The 15,518-nt window shown below is 39.1% G+C and overlaps 1 protein-coding gene across 1 annotated transcript; it reads left to right on the top strand.

Moving 5' to 3' along the window:
• The first annotated feature begins 2,448 nt into the window (after positions 1-2,448).
• Positions 2,449-14,933, top strand: LOC143276197 (uncharacterized). Its single transcript, XM_076580645.1, has 6 exons — positions 2,449-2,508; positions 5,244-5,411; positions 7,434-7,680; positions 8,270-8,325; positions 8,768-8,890; positions 9,648-14,933. The coding sequence occupies exons 1-6, from the start codon at positions 2,485-2,487 to the stop codon at positions 9,789-9,791; spliced, it is 762 nt and encodes a 253-aa protein (XP_076436760.1). The 5' UTR covers positions 2,449-2,484; the 3' UTR covers positions 9,792-14,933.
• Positions 14,934-15,518: the final 585 nt, after the last annotated feature.

Below are 15,518 nucleotides of genomic sequence, written 5' to 3'. Positions count from 1 at the left end.
TGATCATTGCTTCAGTTTTGTCCACGTTCAACTGTAACTTATTTAGAGTCATCCAATTTTGAATATCCAGGAAGCAGTTAGATGTTTCTTGCAAGAGCGACAACAGTTTTTCAGGTGTATCACTCTTCTGGAGTTGAGTGTCATCAGCATAAGAATGATGACTGACATTATGGCGGTTGATAATTTCAGCGAGAGGAGCAGTGTACAGTGTAAAGAGCACTGGGCCTAAAACAGATCCCTGTGGGACTCCATGTTCAATTTTAACGGGTTCAGACTGGAAATTATCAACAATGACAGACTGGAATCGATCAGTGAGATAAGATTTGAACCAGTTTAGAACAGTGCCGTTGATACCAAATGTAAAATGAAGACGGGAAAGAAGGATTGAATGGTCTATCGTGTCAAAGGCGGCTGACAAGTCGAGAAGAGTGAGAAGGGAGATCTGTCCTGAGTCGGACGCTAGCAGTAGGTTATTCAGGATATGTGTGTGTGTGCAGTGCACGCACACAGAAAATTACATACATATTTGTTGATTAATGTGTATGAATGTATGTAAGTTTCTGTGTGCGTGCACTGCACACACACACACACAAATATATATATATATATATATATAAATATATATATATATATATATATATATATATATTGTCACGTGACCGGAAAAGGTTGAGGACCCACCTACAACCCGACCGGCCCCGCTTAATCTAATAAAAGAAAATTTAAGAAAAAATGGGGTCTCTAGATCCTCGCACGCTCAATTAAGTGCAGCCAACACCAAGAATTTATAAACAATCCAAAACTTTATTCACTCACTCACAGACATACTGACAACCAAAACAGCAGTGAGGCCTTAACAACTAATTCCCTTTATCCCTCCCCCCCCCCTCCCTCCCAACCTTACTGACTAACCCGCTACCCATAATTCGCTTGACTATATCAACCGTCTTTTCGGAATATAAAGAGAAAACAAAAAAAACAAACAAAACAAAACACCACAATCGCTTGAACTCACACACACTCAACCCCTCTTGTGGTACTGCGTTCACACATGCACAACCATGTCCAGCTCACGTTGGTCCCAAGCCCGATGGCCCATGCCACAGACAAACCGTCAAGATGCCGGCAACCACCGAGAGTCCCAGTCCTCGTGCAGACAGGCTATGCACTGAGGTCATCCAGCAAGGCGGCAGTCCTCAATACAATTGTTTATCATTATCACACACACACACACACACACACACACACACACACACACACACACAAAACCCAGACAGAATATACATAAATCTGGATCCATAAGAACAGGTAGAGCCATAAGAACAGGTAGAGCTACACTGCACTGAAATTAAAGTGTATATATAAAATACAGCAGCAGCAGCAGCAGCACCACCACCACCACCACCACCATCAACAACAACAACAACAACTACTGAAATGCATATCAGTGGCCGCTCCCTGTCCATATAAAAACAAAGCAAAACCAACACTCTTCACGGCTCCCAACATGATCATGACTCACCTCAAGAGCTCGTGAGGAAAAAAAAAACACACACACACACACAAAAAACCATAAGGGAGATTAAATCCCTGGAACTAGAACTGGTCTGCGGATTGCACTGCGATGCCTATCTTATAAAATAATATTATATTCAATCTACACTAAAGAAAAGGTCTTGCAATTTAGGGTCTTCATCTAGGAGTTCTTTTGTTTTTGTTTTTAAGCTGTTGATATCTGGCGCATATTTTGTGTTCCGCAGTAGGCAGCGCACTCCAAAAATTAGCAATTCTGAAAGCAGAACAAAACTTCCGTTTGTTAGTATAGCAATGCCTGATAAAAATCTTGCCTTCATTATTTCTGGTGTAATCAACTTCTGAGAATTTGAAAAGAACATGCCCATTAATATCATCATAATTATGGGTGTTTGAGTTAAAATGGTTCCATAGTATTTCAGTTCCAGAAGAAAAAGTAGTAATGGACGCAAATTTCATTATTCAGTGGTAAAAGTTGCGAAATATGACCGTTCTTGCGAAATATTGATCTTCAAAGAACACACACACACACACACGCGCGCGCGCGCGCACACACACACACACACACCACGGTCTTATATGTATATATATATATATATATATATATGTATATATATATAGAGAGAGAGAGAGAGAGAGAGAGAGAGTTCTAATTAAAGTCCGTGACACACACACACACTTGCAAACCTGCTGTCCGTATAGCCCATACACTTGTTTCCGGGTTTTTTTGGTTTTTTTTTAAACAAAAATACGCTGTCATTAAACGTATTCTTTGTGTGATATCTTACAGCAATGCTGTCATTTTTGTTCGAACATACAGATCGTTAAAACACGAAGTATTATTTTAGGCATCAAATGCATTGTCCCGTGATGATGTCATAAGGACCGTTCGCCATATTTCCGTTTCCCGTTCATTGTGATCGACAAAGGTATCGTGAAGGAAGACGTTCGATGAAAATGGAGCGAATTTTTAAGGTAAATTGCTTTCGTACAGATTCTGTTACTTCGAAGAATGAAGGAGTCGTGCAACATTTGATCTGGTTCAAGCTTTTTTGATGCCACCCAATGGATTTGCCAAGATCAGAAACCTCTGTTTCTGGTTGGTTCTTTCATTCAACAGATTCCGTTGGTTCAGAAAGCCGGTTAGAAGTACTGAAGAACGTCATTGGTCTTCCATGTTGTTGTTATTTCGCTTTTAGGAGTTTGATGCACTGAAGCCCGTTTCGCTTCGTCTGTGTTTTGTTTTGCACTGTTTATCAGTGTTATTCAGCTCTGGTATATTGTTCACATTTTTGTCTCAGTCAGCCATGATGAAAACCCCAGTCAGTGATCTCAGCACAGTCCACAACCGAAACCGACGTCGTGTCGTCGAAGTTATTGGAAAAAAAAATCAACCACCTTGAAACGCCGCGGAAAATGTACATGATGAACAAAAAGAAAAAAAAAGAAAAGACATAACCAGACCGATTATTCGAGACACTGCATTTAAGAGGGTGGTCGTAGAAAATCCATACTTTTGGTAGGCCGCCACTGTGTAGTAAAACAGCAACTTCAACTTTAGTTTCAGTTGAAGTGAGAGAACTTTCTTTCAGTTCACTTATGATACATATCACATGTACCCCTTCATGGAAGTTCAGTGCAAGAAATTTACTGTTTTCAGTCACTCATTAAATCAATTTTTGCTGTTGTTTTTTCATTTCTTTTTTTCCCCCAGGTTCCTTATCTTATTTACTGCCTTGCTAGTACAGTCACACACGGGTACATACATATTTTTTTTCTTGAAAACATTAATGTCTTGTTTGTTTTTTTCTGCCTTGCTAGTCCACTCTCCAATACATTTCTCTTTTTTTCCCTAGAAAGCCTTGCATATTCTGCCATCCTGTGTATTCATTTTTCTAGAAAGGCATATAATTAGGTATTGTCTTTCTCTGGACATCAGAATTCGGCATTCTTTCTATTGTATTTTTCACACGAGTTAAAACATGTGTTTTCTGGCATTTTTATTATTATTTTTTTTTAGTTTTGTATGCCTGTTAGTGTCATTATGTAATTCTGTAAATATTGTATAATTGTGTTCAGGTTACTTAAAAAAAATGCTATGGTGAAAAAATAATGGAATGCCTGTGTTCAATGTCAGAGGTATGTCATAGATTTGTGCATGAATGGAACTGTACTTGAGCCTAATCTTTTTTCCCAGTGTTTTTGTGGAAGGGTGGGGGAATTGATGGTGACAAATATATGTATAGTAGTATACTTAGATTTAGTGCCTATCATGATCCTCAGTCAGGTTCCAAGCTCTTTTAGTCTTTAGCACATTACAAGGATGGAGTCATCTGCACTTTGAAACTGGCTGTCAACTAAGAGAGAGCTGAGAAGTGAGAGCTGCCTTTGGGTGCCCATGAGTTGTTTCCTGGGTCATTCACTGATTCAGTCAGGTTTCAGTTATGCACAACCACACTCACACAGACATGTTACACCTCGAGTTCAAGTTTTACAGGATCAAAACTTGTGTGTTTTCAGACCTGATATGATTGGCTAGACTGTAACCAGTAGAAGCAATGATAACGATAATCCCACCTTCAGCCCTCCACAATGGGCACATCCCCATTCTGAAAGGCACAAGTGTGAAATTTGAAAGCACTGACACAAACATGGTTTCCCAACACAACTAAATTGTTATCAAAGCATAAAACAATTACAAGTAGTTAATCACAGCCCAAGGGTCAGTCAACAAGGATTTCCTTGCGTCTTTCCTTCAGTTAACCTGTGCTGGGTTCCAATTCTGAGAGACAGCTAAGAATCTGCTATGCTTACTGGTTTTACCCCTTCCCACAATATAATGTGCATACTAATTGCAAGCTACAACACTCACTCCCTGATTGGTTGAACAAAAGTAACCAATCTTGGCTTGTCCTAGTGACACTAAGTGAACGACTGACAGATTCATCCCGATTCGTCCAATTCAACAGTTTTATCTGATTAGCTCATTTCAAAACCTGCTTGTGTATACACACTGATGACAAGTTAAACATTTAACGCCACAATGTAAGGGGTGTGGTGGGGGTTGAGGAAGATACAACATCAGAGCATCATGCCGGCCTGGTCATTGATGGATTTAGCATAAATTTTCGCTAGCCCACATCCAAACTGCTGCCATCTATCCCAGCTGTGTGTGTGTGAAGGGGAGGTGGGGGACGCCTTGAAAGACAGACCACTTTACTGGAATGTTCCGACATTAGCATGTTTCGGACATACCAACATCTATTTCCGCATTGCGACTGTGGCATCACATAACCACATGTGGTTCCACAGCTGGGTCCGGTGACAGTAGACTCACTGAACAAAGACAGCTGACTAAAGAGTGGTGATGAGGGAGGGTGGAAAGAGGGAGGGTGGCAGTGTGTCGGCGCGACCTCAAAGACGGGACTTCGGATGGAGTGAGCAGGGAGATAAGAAATTTGGGGGTGGTGGGGATGAAGGGATGGGGATGGAAAGGGGACAGAGTGTGAGTGGTGTGGGTGACACTGCCAGCACATTATAGTATAACATATATATACAATATGCATGCACTCAAGATCTGACCAGCGCAACTGGTTGTGCTGCTGGTCAGGCATCTGCCCAACAGATGTGGTGTAGTATATTATATATATGGCCTTTATTTCCAAACCTTTTGTTGCCAGTTTCCCATGAAACCTATGACTTGGTTTCAGACTGAGATAGCTGATGGGGGTCAGATCATGGTGTTTGACCCGGAGAGTCAGCAGCCTCTGACAGTGACCGTCAGCAATCCGTCCGAGGACAGTGGGGCAGGTGTGCAGAGCATCCAGTTTGTCACACCTGATGGACAGATGGCACAGCTTCAGCCTGATCTTGTACAGGTGGGTCTGCAACACTTTGTTTGGTTTTGTTTTTTTCAAACAAGAACACTGTATTTCTGATGGTAACACTGAAACAAAGATGATGCCAATTGTTGCGGAGTTGACTGCTATTTTGTTTTTTGTTTTTTACAAGAACACAGTCCATATTTCTGATGGTAACACTGAAACAAAGATGATGTCAACTGTTGTGGAGTTGGCTGCCGTTTCCAAGACTGTCAAGATAAAGCTCTGTATTTTCAGCTCAGATGATACATTGGTTGTCAGTGTAGATATACATTGAGTACATGTATGTGTAGATCATCCAGAAAGCACTTAGACCCAAAATTGCACTTTATTAAAGGGATATATATACTTTCACATATTATATTTTTTATGTTTGATTGTCATTGGTGCATGAAGATGAAGGTTTTAATCGCGTGGGTCTAAGAATAAAATATGATTATAAATACTTCATGTCATGAATAACTGAATAAAAGCATAAAAGCCATTAGTTCTGCAAGTTATCCTGAAACTCTGCTATTGAACAGGTTAATCCTTTCGCTGCCAGGAAAATAAGATTTAAGTGAAATCTATTTGCCAGGGTTTTTTCCACAAAAACAGGTATAAATTTTTAAAAAATTCTGTGCTCTTTGGAGAAAGATCCATAAAAGTATATATTTTCTGAAAAGTAAATGAATAAAGAATACAAAACACATGATGTTTTCCCATTTTATATATTTTTAGTGACACGCTGTTTTGAAATCAGTGCTTTGTTTTTTGTCAAATTTTCAACTTGTTCATTACAAACATTAGTCAGGTAATTTGCATTGAAATATATTTTCTGTACAAATGGATATCTGCACACACAAAATCATACTAGAACAACCACAATAAAAATTATTTTTAAAAAAGAAGGAAAAAAAAGAAGAGATAGATACACAATGCATTGTGACTTCTCCAAGTGATAATATGGTTGTGAGGCCACGCCCCCTCAGCCTCCACCCCCCTCCTCTTCACCCCTCTCACACCATCACTTTGTCCAGTTCTCATCAGACCGCGTTGGCTGAGTGCCAAGAAAATCGCTCACACTGTGTCCTGCTAATAATCCGGTCACTTTCTGTCAACTGCTACAGCTGTAAAGGCGGCGTCACTCACTGGTAGTCGTATTTTGGCCACTCTCTTGATTGCTCCCTTTATTTTCTATCAAATCGTCCTATAAATGTTCATCACTATCTTCTCCTTCAAATTTATGCTTCAATTCTTTCTGAGCATCAGCTAAAGAAAGCAATCTTGGTTGATTTAGTTCCCCACGATCACATGTCTTGAGCACGGCGTCAGTCCAACATTTTGTTGAGTGAGCGAGGAAAGGAGCCAGGCAAACACTGCTACGGAAACCCAACCAGAACGTTCAAATAAAGGACTGCCTCATGACGTAGATGGTGTTTTCTAACTATGAATAGAATCTAGAAAGATTCCCCAAGCTAAAGCTACCAGTATTTTTGTCAACAAGCTGAATGCAAAGCAGAGAAAAGTCAGAATATTTCGATGACGAGTTATCTCATCATTGTGGCAGCGAAGCGTACATGTTTGCGATGAGTTATCTTGTCATATAGGCAGCCAAGGGGTTAAAAAGTAAATAAGTGGCATGCAGATTACAGTTATGCTCCTTTTTACATGTATGTATTTTTAAGTGAAAATTGCTGTTATCTCAGCCGTTTAATCGTGTGTGTGTGTGTATGTGTGTGTGTGCGTGTTTGTGTGAGTGTTGGAGTGTAACAGTTGTAGTATTGAGAGTATGTTACTTTGTGAGTTTTATGCATTGCGTTTTTATAATATTAACGATTCTGTTTTATGTTTCTTTTACATGGTTTCTTGTTTCACTTTAGGTACTGGATTGTAAAGCTCTTAGAACTTGCTTATGCTTGTATTATAGGGCTATATAAAAATAAAATATTATTATTATTGTTATTATTATTGAAAATTAAAAAAAAAATTTTAAGTGCTGAGTCGTTGACTCCAAGAACTATGTACTTCTGTGATCAGGCAGCAGCAGCCCCCGTGGTTGCCAGTGGTGTGGGCAGCAGTGCTCAGAACCAGGCCGGTGCCATGATTCAGCAGGTGTCTCCAGTGACTCAGGCCACCACCAGCACGGACAGCAGTGGTGTGGCGGCCAGCAGCATCAACCCGTCCACTGTGCCCCAGATGCTGTTCTTGAATCAGGTGAACGTCAATGGACAGCCGTCCTTTGTGCTGGTGGATATCAACAACAAGCCTGTGCAGCTTCCTCAAGGTGGGAAATCTGTTCCTTTAAACATTTTTTTCTCCATCTTTGGGTTTATAATTTTATCATAGCATGATAAGAAATCAGCCTGTTAGTGATTCTGTACTTCATTGATATATATTCATTCTGGGGTAATGTATAGTGTATTAGTGATTCTATGCCTCATTAATACATATTCATTCTGAGGTAATGTACAGAGAGTGTTCTTTTAATATTGGACACATATGAACATAGAGATCAAACCAAGACATACGTTATGCCTCACATCCGTCCAATGACGGATGGAGGGGAAAGGCAGGTGGTGGTTCTTGTTTGTTTTTCTGTATGCAGACTCAGAGGTGAGAAGCATCTGGCCATCAAGGAGATAATGATGTTGAAAAAACATCAACATCAACAACAAAAACAACAGCAACAACAGAGTACAGTGAAGAGTTTCTGTCTCACAGGTTAAGATCTATTAAAAGTTTTTCCTCAGTTTCTGGCATCAGGCAAAATTCACTGTTGGAAAGAAAACAATAATGCCTCAGATTGGTTTGTTCTTGTTGTTTTAAACTAAAGGGAAGAAAAATTTGGACTTCTGTTTTTTTTGTTTTTTCAGGTATTCAGGTTATCAACCTGCCTTCACAGAATTCTGGGAGTCAGCCACTTCCTTTGGTGAGTGCTAGAGATCAGTTTCAAACATGGGTTTGGCTAACAAGTTATATAGACCTGGTAAAGTGCTTAACAAAATCAAACTGTCTTATCAATTTACTAAATGTTTTACATTAAAGAATTTCCAAATGAGTTTTAGGTTTTCCTTTTGCTGAATGCCAGCAACCAAACAAGCAAATCTAAGAAAGTCTGCCAGTACTTGATATTTAGGGTTGGTGAACTAAAGAATCAGAGAGCAGACAGGCTGATATAAAGAAAGAAGTCAGTTAAAGGGTTGGGGGACAAATGATGCAGAACTTTGCTCATAGCACTTATACTTTTTTTTCTTTTCAAGATCCTGTAAATAGTGATCATATAACCACGTTGGTCATGTCTATGATTCAAGATGTTTACAGCATTATGATATTGACTCACTGAATCCATCTCTGTCAAAACTGTCTGACAGACTAGTTCAGAGGGCCAGGATGAGCCGCTGTATGTGAACGCCAAGCAGTACCACAGGATTCTCAAGCGAAGGCAGGCCAGGGCCAAATTGGAATCTGCAGGCAGAATTCCAAAGGAGCGAAAGGTCAGTTACATAACTTTTACGTGTACATTTTTTCCTTGGATAATTATCTTTAGAACTGGATAAAGGAAAACTGCTGGATATCCTGAATAAAGGGGTGAAAGATGTCTGCATTGTCTGTATCAGAACTCCAGGTTCTACAGACTACCACATGTTTCCCACATGCTTGAAAGTTATTTGTTTTACAAGACATATTCATCTGTTGGTGAACATTTAAGTGAGCCTAAAGAAAATTTTGTTTTAATTGTCTGAAGCAGGCTAAGCATTGAATAGAAAGCTCTATGGCACTCAACACTTTTACTGAGCCACTAAACCTGATACTGTCACCAAAATTTCATTATGATTTTTTTTTTTTAAGGCCTCACTAAGTGCGTTGGGTTACGCTGCTGGTCAGGCATCTGCTTGGCAGATGTGGTGTAGTGTATATGGATTTGTCCGAACGCAGTGACGCCTCCTTGAGCTACTGAAACTGAAACTATAACTGGATTTCTGACTTTTCTACTGGCAATGGTTGCTTTTGTGTCATGACATTCAAGGACACTGTCTGTAAATGTGTTTGATAACATTTTTTGTGTTTTTCATGAAAAACACAACTTTGGGTAATGTGCACTTAGCAGAATCCTTTCTTACTTTATGTTTTAAATAGGTTATATCTGCATATTCCGTCAAGGATTTTACTGTATTCTGGTATTTGTTTTGCATTGCATTCCCTTCAAGGAGTGAAGGGAAATAATCTCAAAACAATGAACATCTCTTTCAGAAATACCTGTACGAGTCCAGGCACAGGCACGCCATGAACAGAATACGTGGCAACGGTGGTGTTTTCATGGGTGCGAAAGAGGTCAAGCCAGACAGGAAAATTCTGCTCAGTGAACAGACTTTGGCGTCATTAAACAACAGCTGAAGACACGAGTGCCCTGTGATGTTTTGTTTGGTTCTTGACCCCACTCCCCACCTACCCCACTGGACTTATGGCCTGTGTCATGGCTTGTGCATATGGTGTGGTATGTGTCATGGTCATGTGACAAATGCTCAGAACATTAAGTAACATTTTTCTTTGATTGGAAAGAAAGTTGTGCCATACTAAGAAAAATGCGTTATTCATTTATGACTGACCTTGCATATTAATCTTTTTTTTTTCCAGATGTAGTGCAAAATGACACACACACACACACACACACACACACACACACACACACACACACACACTCACATTCTCACACACACACACACACACACACACACACACAAGAGAAGAGTGAGTATTAAATAACTTTATACAGATTTATTTTTCTTTCTTATGTTTGTCAGAGTTAGGAAACATCTTTTCTTTAAAGATGTTTTATTGCACACCAGTGGGGAAACAGGTTGAGTGGGAAGCACATTTTTAGGGCATTCCTCTTGCATACACATGGATTCTTAATGTGTATTTTAGTAACTTTTTTTTTTTTTTTTGCTACCTTGTATTCTGCTAGCACATCAGTGTCATTACCCTCACACTGTTCATCCTGCATTTTCCTGCATGGCCTCCCCTGAATGAGTGCTCTCAGTCCCAGCAGGGTTCGTACAGAGTCAAGGAAGTCCAGAAAAGTCCTGGAAAAATGAGAACCATTTCTAGGGCTAGAATTTTAATAACACCCTTGACCAGTACCATTTAACTAGGAGATTTATATATTAAAAAAAGAAAAAGGAAAAAAAGAAATGTGGCAACAAATAAACAATAACAAAAAATAAACAGTTATGAAAACTGAACATAAATACTGGGATATCTGGTGATCTATTTTTACCAGCAGTGTTGCAGACAATCTTTTTTTATAATTTGTGTGACTTAGTGTTTGGTATGGAAATGTTCAGTCTGGTCTGGAAAAGTTGTGGAGAAGAGTATGGAATTTTGTATGGTCACATCAATGGCAACCCTGGTCCCAGTGAAGGCAGCTATCCGCTAACACTGATGATAGTACTGTAAAAACCAGGCTGTTGAACACATCATAATATAAGCAGACTCCCCTAAATTTGATAAAATTGGGAATTTATTCACACATAAAAACTGCAGTTGGTTTATAAGCTGCAGTTGTTACACCAGATTCATGGGCAGCAGCTTAGTTTTCCTTTTCAATGGTCAGTTCAATCACTTTCAGTTTGAAAGCATTCATCATAAGCATTGCGTCATGTTTTCAGCATGATGCAAGTTGTCTGAGCAAGGGCGATCAACTGAATGTTTCTTGTGCAAAAGGGCCATGTGTAAATTTCAGGGGGTGGGGGGGGGGGGGGAATGTGAACAGTTAACACTAGCACACTTTTATTGTGAGTTTTGAATTCACGAAGAGTCAAAACCAGTTTTGAAACCTAATGTGAATAGACTAGAGACTGACATCAACACTTGATTTGACCTGAACGTGTCATCGGGGAAAACCCGCAACATCAGAAAAACAAGCCACTTTATTTTAGTCGCATGGTTCATAGTTGAGGGGAAAAGCGGCGGCTTATTGTCCAGATCTTATGGAACTTGATTACCAAAAGACATGAGGAGACTCTTTACTGCCATCAGAGCACTTCAGTGGAGCATGTTTTGATTGAGTGTGCACAGGATCATGATGTTTGTAGTGACAACAGTGCAAACCGAAGATGATTTTAGGTTGAAAAAGCGGAGAAGAATTTGTGCTAAAGCAGGTGACAGTCAGTTGTAGGTGACTGTTGTGTTCACCTGAAGTGGGTAAAGGAGCTGACAGGTAGACACATATTATGTTGCTCTAGGAGATAGGACAAATCCCCACCCTTTATAAGCCAGGCACCAGTCCTGGGATGGAACCCTGGACCCTCAGATTGAAAGTCCAATGCTGTAATAAGTTGGCTGTTGTGCTAGCAGAAGATTGGTGTATTTCATTTTTTGCATTTATGAAAAAGAAAAAAATACGTATTTAGATAAAAAACAAAAATGTCTGTAAACATTCCCTTTTTTTGTGATCAGATGACATGATGTCCTAAGAGAAGAAACAAAACAAATTTCTTTTAGTATGTGTGAGTGTGTTGGGGTGGTGGAGGAGAGTGTTGATGGGGAGGCAGGGTGGGGAATGCAATGTAAAGTGCTTTGAGCAGTGTTTCTGGAGAAATGCGCTATATAAATGTCCATTATTATTATCATTATTGTGTAATTAATCTTAAGAGAATGTGCACTAGGACAGCATCAGTTCTCCCTTCTCTCCACTTATGTTATCATATTGTTACCTACATCATTTTCTTTTGTGTGCCTTTTATTATTATTCTTGATATTATCCTTATTACTGTTGTGAGCAATAGCTTATGAAGAAGTTTGTGTTCAACTGCTATTGCAGACGCAAGAGAAGTCCATGGTGCTTAAAAAGATGCGTAAAGAGAGCAAGAGTGAAAGATGAGATGAGGGACTTCAGAAGAGAGAGATAACGTGTATGTGTGTGGAAAGATTTAGGGGGAGGGAGGGGCACAATAACTGAAATAATTGCATGTACTTATGTGTGAATGCATGCGTATGTTGATGCACTTAGCTTTATGCAGTTGCATTAAAATTTCAGTTAAAACTTCATAGATTTAAAATGTGTGTTTGTGCAAATGTGTACCTGTGTTAATAATGTGATTTCAAGAATGCAGATAGTGTTGATTATGTGAAGAGATGTTGATATTAAATCCATCAAGACTTCATGAAAGAAAATGCCCTGAACCAGTTGTTTTTGTATCAACAAATATATTTTCATAACCAAATGCAAACGTTTTTCAGTTTATTTAGGAACACTGCATTGTGTTCATTCATCTATTAAATGAGAAGACGATCTGAGGAAAAAAACAAACAAATGTTGCTGTTTGCTGAAGAATATGAGTGACATTGTATTATTAGAAAAATTATATGCTTCATCAATTTTTTTTAACCCTTTCCAACAAAACCAGCAGTGAGTATTTTTGTTTTAAAACTTGCGCACAGTAACTACCCAAGAAGGCTTCATTGCTAAAGCACATGCATGTATGTCCCTGTCCAAACTATCCCCCTATACTCCCCCAAAACTCTGACACTTTTTTGTTTTGATCTGAATGAAAGGGTCCATAATGCATGTACATGTGCACTGTTGTGGAAATCAATCTCACTAGCAGATATTTGTATGAATTAAGTCAAAACCTGAAATTAACCAGTTGACTGCTGCTGACAAGTAATTTTGCCAGTGAAAGGCTGTCGCCTCACTGAGTATGTGAGCTTTACAGGTGAGGATATCAACTGTCATTCAGTGTTTGGACGTTTTCCTCTTGGGGCTGCTTAACTGTTTTTATTCAGTGGAATCGATTACATTGATACGTGCACAAAAAGTAGTAACTGCCTTTTGGAGTCACGCCCTACTGTTCAGATCCCACCAAGGTTCATCAGTCAAGGGGTTAATGCAAGCTTACTTTGTGCATTGTAATCAGATATAAGGAAAGAGTTTGTTTTTTTGTTTTTTTCATCTTGGTTTTTTTTTTTTTTTTTAATGCTGTTTCCAATGCTAAAAAAACCAAAGCAAAACAATGCATCCTGGCTGAATCTAGTCATCCTGATCTTATGTCAGATATGTTTGTTGTTGCACACACAAAGTGCACTTGCAGTATTCTGTAACCCATGGAAACCAACTTGTTGCCCAGTAAGCACATTTTGACCACTTTTCTCTTGAATGAAACTTTAAATATTTTTTTAAAAAGGGTCGCTTAATGGGTGTGCGGTAATCTTTTTTGCTGTATTTTTTAATGCATTTTTTAAATGGTGGTTCTTTTTTTCATCATTTCCAGAAATTCCACAGTAAATCTCACAAGTGTTGATGAATGATTTGACGTCTGACTGCTCCTTCTGTGATGTAAACATAACCAGTCATTCTGTGTGCAATGAAGAATGCATTAGATTGGATTATTTAATGTGCAAATGGGCACAAAATTTAGAGCATGGGCCTGTGTTTGGTTCTCAATCACGGTGCCAAGTGGGCTAAGGGTGGAGATTTTTTCTACTTTGAATCTCCCAGGTCAATGTATGTGCAGACCTGCTAGTGCCTTAACACCCTTCGTGTGTATGTATATATGCATGCCGATAATCAGATACACACTTTGATAATCCCATAAAGCATCATATCATTGTTTGGTGGGTTATGGAAACGTAAATACCTCAACTTCCTTGCATAAAAATAAACTGCGGCAGCTACCTTGGCAGGGTGGAAACAGTTGTATTTTAAAAGCACCTCGTACATTTGAATGAACATGAGTTGCAGCCCACGAACACAAGAAGAGGATTTCATGTGTCTCTGTATCTGTTGAGTGTGTCATAGCAGACACCTGTCTATCAGTATTATTGTGATTTGTCTGCTGTGAAGGCACCATGGCAAAATCGAATAGGTGTTGGACTCCTGATCTTGTGTTCACCAATGATCAAGGTTCGAGGCCCAGTTTTAGTATGGTATTGTGTCCTTGTGAAAGGCATTTTACTTTGATTTTCCTCCCACCACCCAAGTGTGAACAAGTACCTGACCTTGGCTGGAGAAGGTGAAAATGGCTGAAGGACAGGATTGGGCCCTGCCTTCCTAGTGCCAAGCTCCTAACACAGTTGATGGAAATTCACTGCTCTGAAGGCCACAACAGGCTCTGGGATCTTGAAACTTTTCTTTAAAAAAAAAAATTTTTTTTTTAACCCTCTGTGATTAATACCACTCTTTGCTACTACTTCATATTTCACATCTAGGAAGACAGTTCATCTGATATTGGCTGCAGCTTTCTTAACTCCATTACTCTGAGGTTACAACCAAGTGATTATTGTTTTCAGAAGTCATGTAAATATTGAAAATGATGACAGGATTTTTGGCTGTTGATTCTTAACTTGTATGCGCAACAATACATGGTCATGAATGTTATTTGTGTAAACGGGTCACAATCTCTGAGTTCTGCATAATGTAAGCGTGAAAGATGTATGGAGTGAATTATTTTTGAGACATTGTTGCATAATTTGTTTTCTTCTTGTGTTCGGTGGGTTTGTCACTTTTTGTATGCATAATTTGAGATGTTTGTTTCAGTTTATATGAAATGAATAAATTTGTATATGCCAGTGTGCTGATCTTGACTTTCTTTTATTCTTTCTTTCTTTCAAGTGAATATTGAAAAAAAAAAAAGAAAAAGAAGATTCATAATGATAAAATTTATATCAATACAGATTCAATACTTAAGATGCAATGAGAACAAAACACAAGATCGTTTATTTGTTATTATAGTCTGTTCATGTAAGATGCTGATATTAGACTTAAGACACAAGAGATACATGAAAAAGTCAAAAACATGGAACGGGCTCATCCATTTTGGAATTGGCCATGTATGGATAATGTTGTTTGGGAGCGTGAAGTTGTGAATTTGCCCAGCTGGCTATGAGGACAGGCAAACATCGCTGAATGACATAAAATTGTGGCTGATCATGGTAGTTGAAAAAAAGTACATGTGGAGGTGCTGTTGCAGAATTGGTTAGGCGTTGGATTTCTGATTAAGTTGTGCGTGCGTTCACTAGTGATCAGAGTTGGAGACCATGTTTCAGCATGGCGTCATTTCGTTGGGAAAGGCACTTTACTCCTTTTTTCCTCATTCCTGCTAGGTGTGAGTTGCATATGAC

The sequence above is a fragment of the Babylonia areolata genome, chromosome 2 (assembly GCF_041734735.1).
Source record: "Babylonia areolata isolate BAREFJ2019XMU chromosome 2, ASM4173473v1, whole genome shotgun sequence".
Classification (NCBI taxonomy): Eukaryota; Metazoa; Mollusca; class Gastropoda; order Neogastropoda; family Buccinidae; genus Babylonia; species Babylonia areolata.
The sequence above is the reverse complement of the archived record's forward strand: the minus strand, read 5'-3'. Positions and strand labels throughout refer to the sequence as shown.

Bases quoted from the DNA above. Each gene is read 5' to 3' on its own strand.
- LOC143276197 (XM_076580645.1), top strand. From the start codon at position 2,485: ATGAAAATGGAGCGAATTTTTAAG. The intron at 5,412-7,433 runs GTGGGTCTGCAA...TTCTGTGATCAG, and splicing joins TTCAGCCTGATCTTGTACAG to GCAGCAGCAGCCCCCGTGGT. The intron at 7,681-8,269 runs GTGGGAAATCTG...TTGTTTTTTCAG, and splicing joins GCCTGTGCAGCTTCCTCAAG to GTATTCAGGTTATCAACCTG.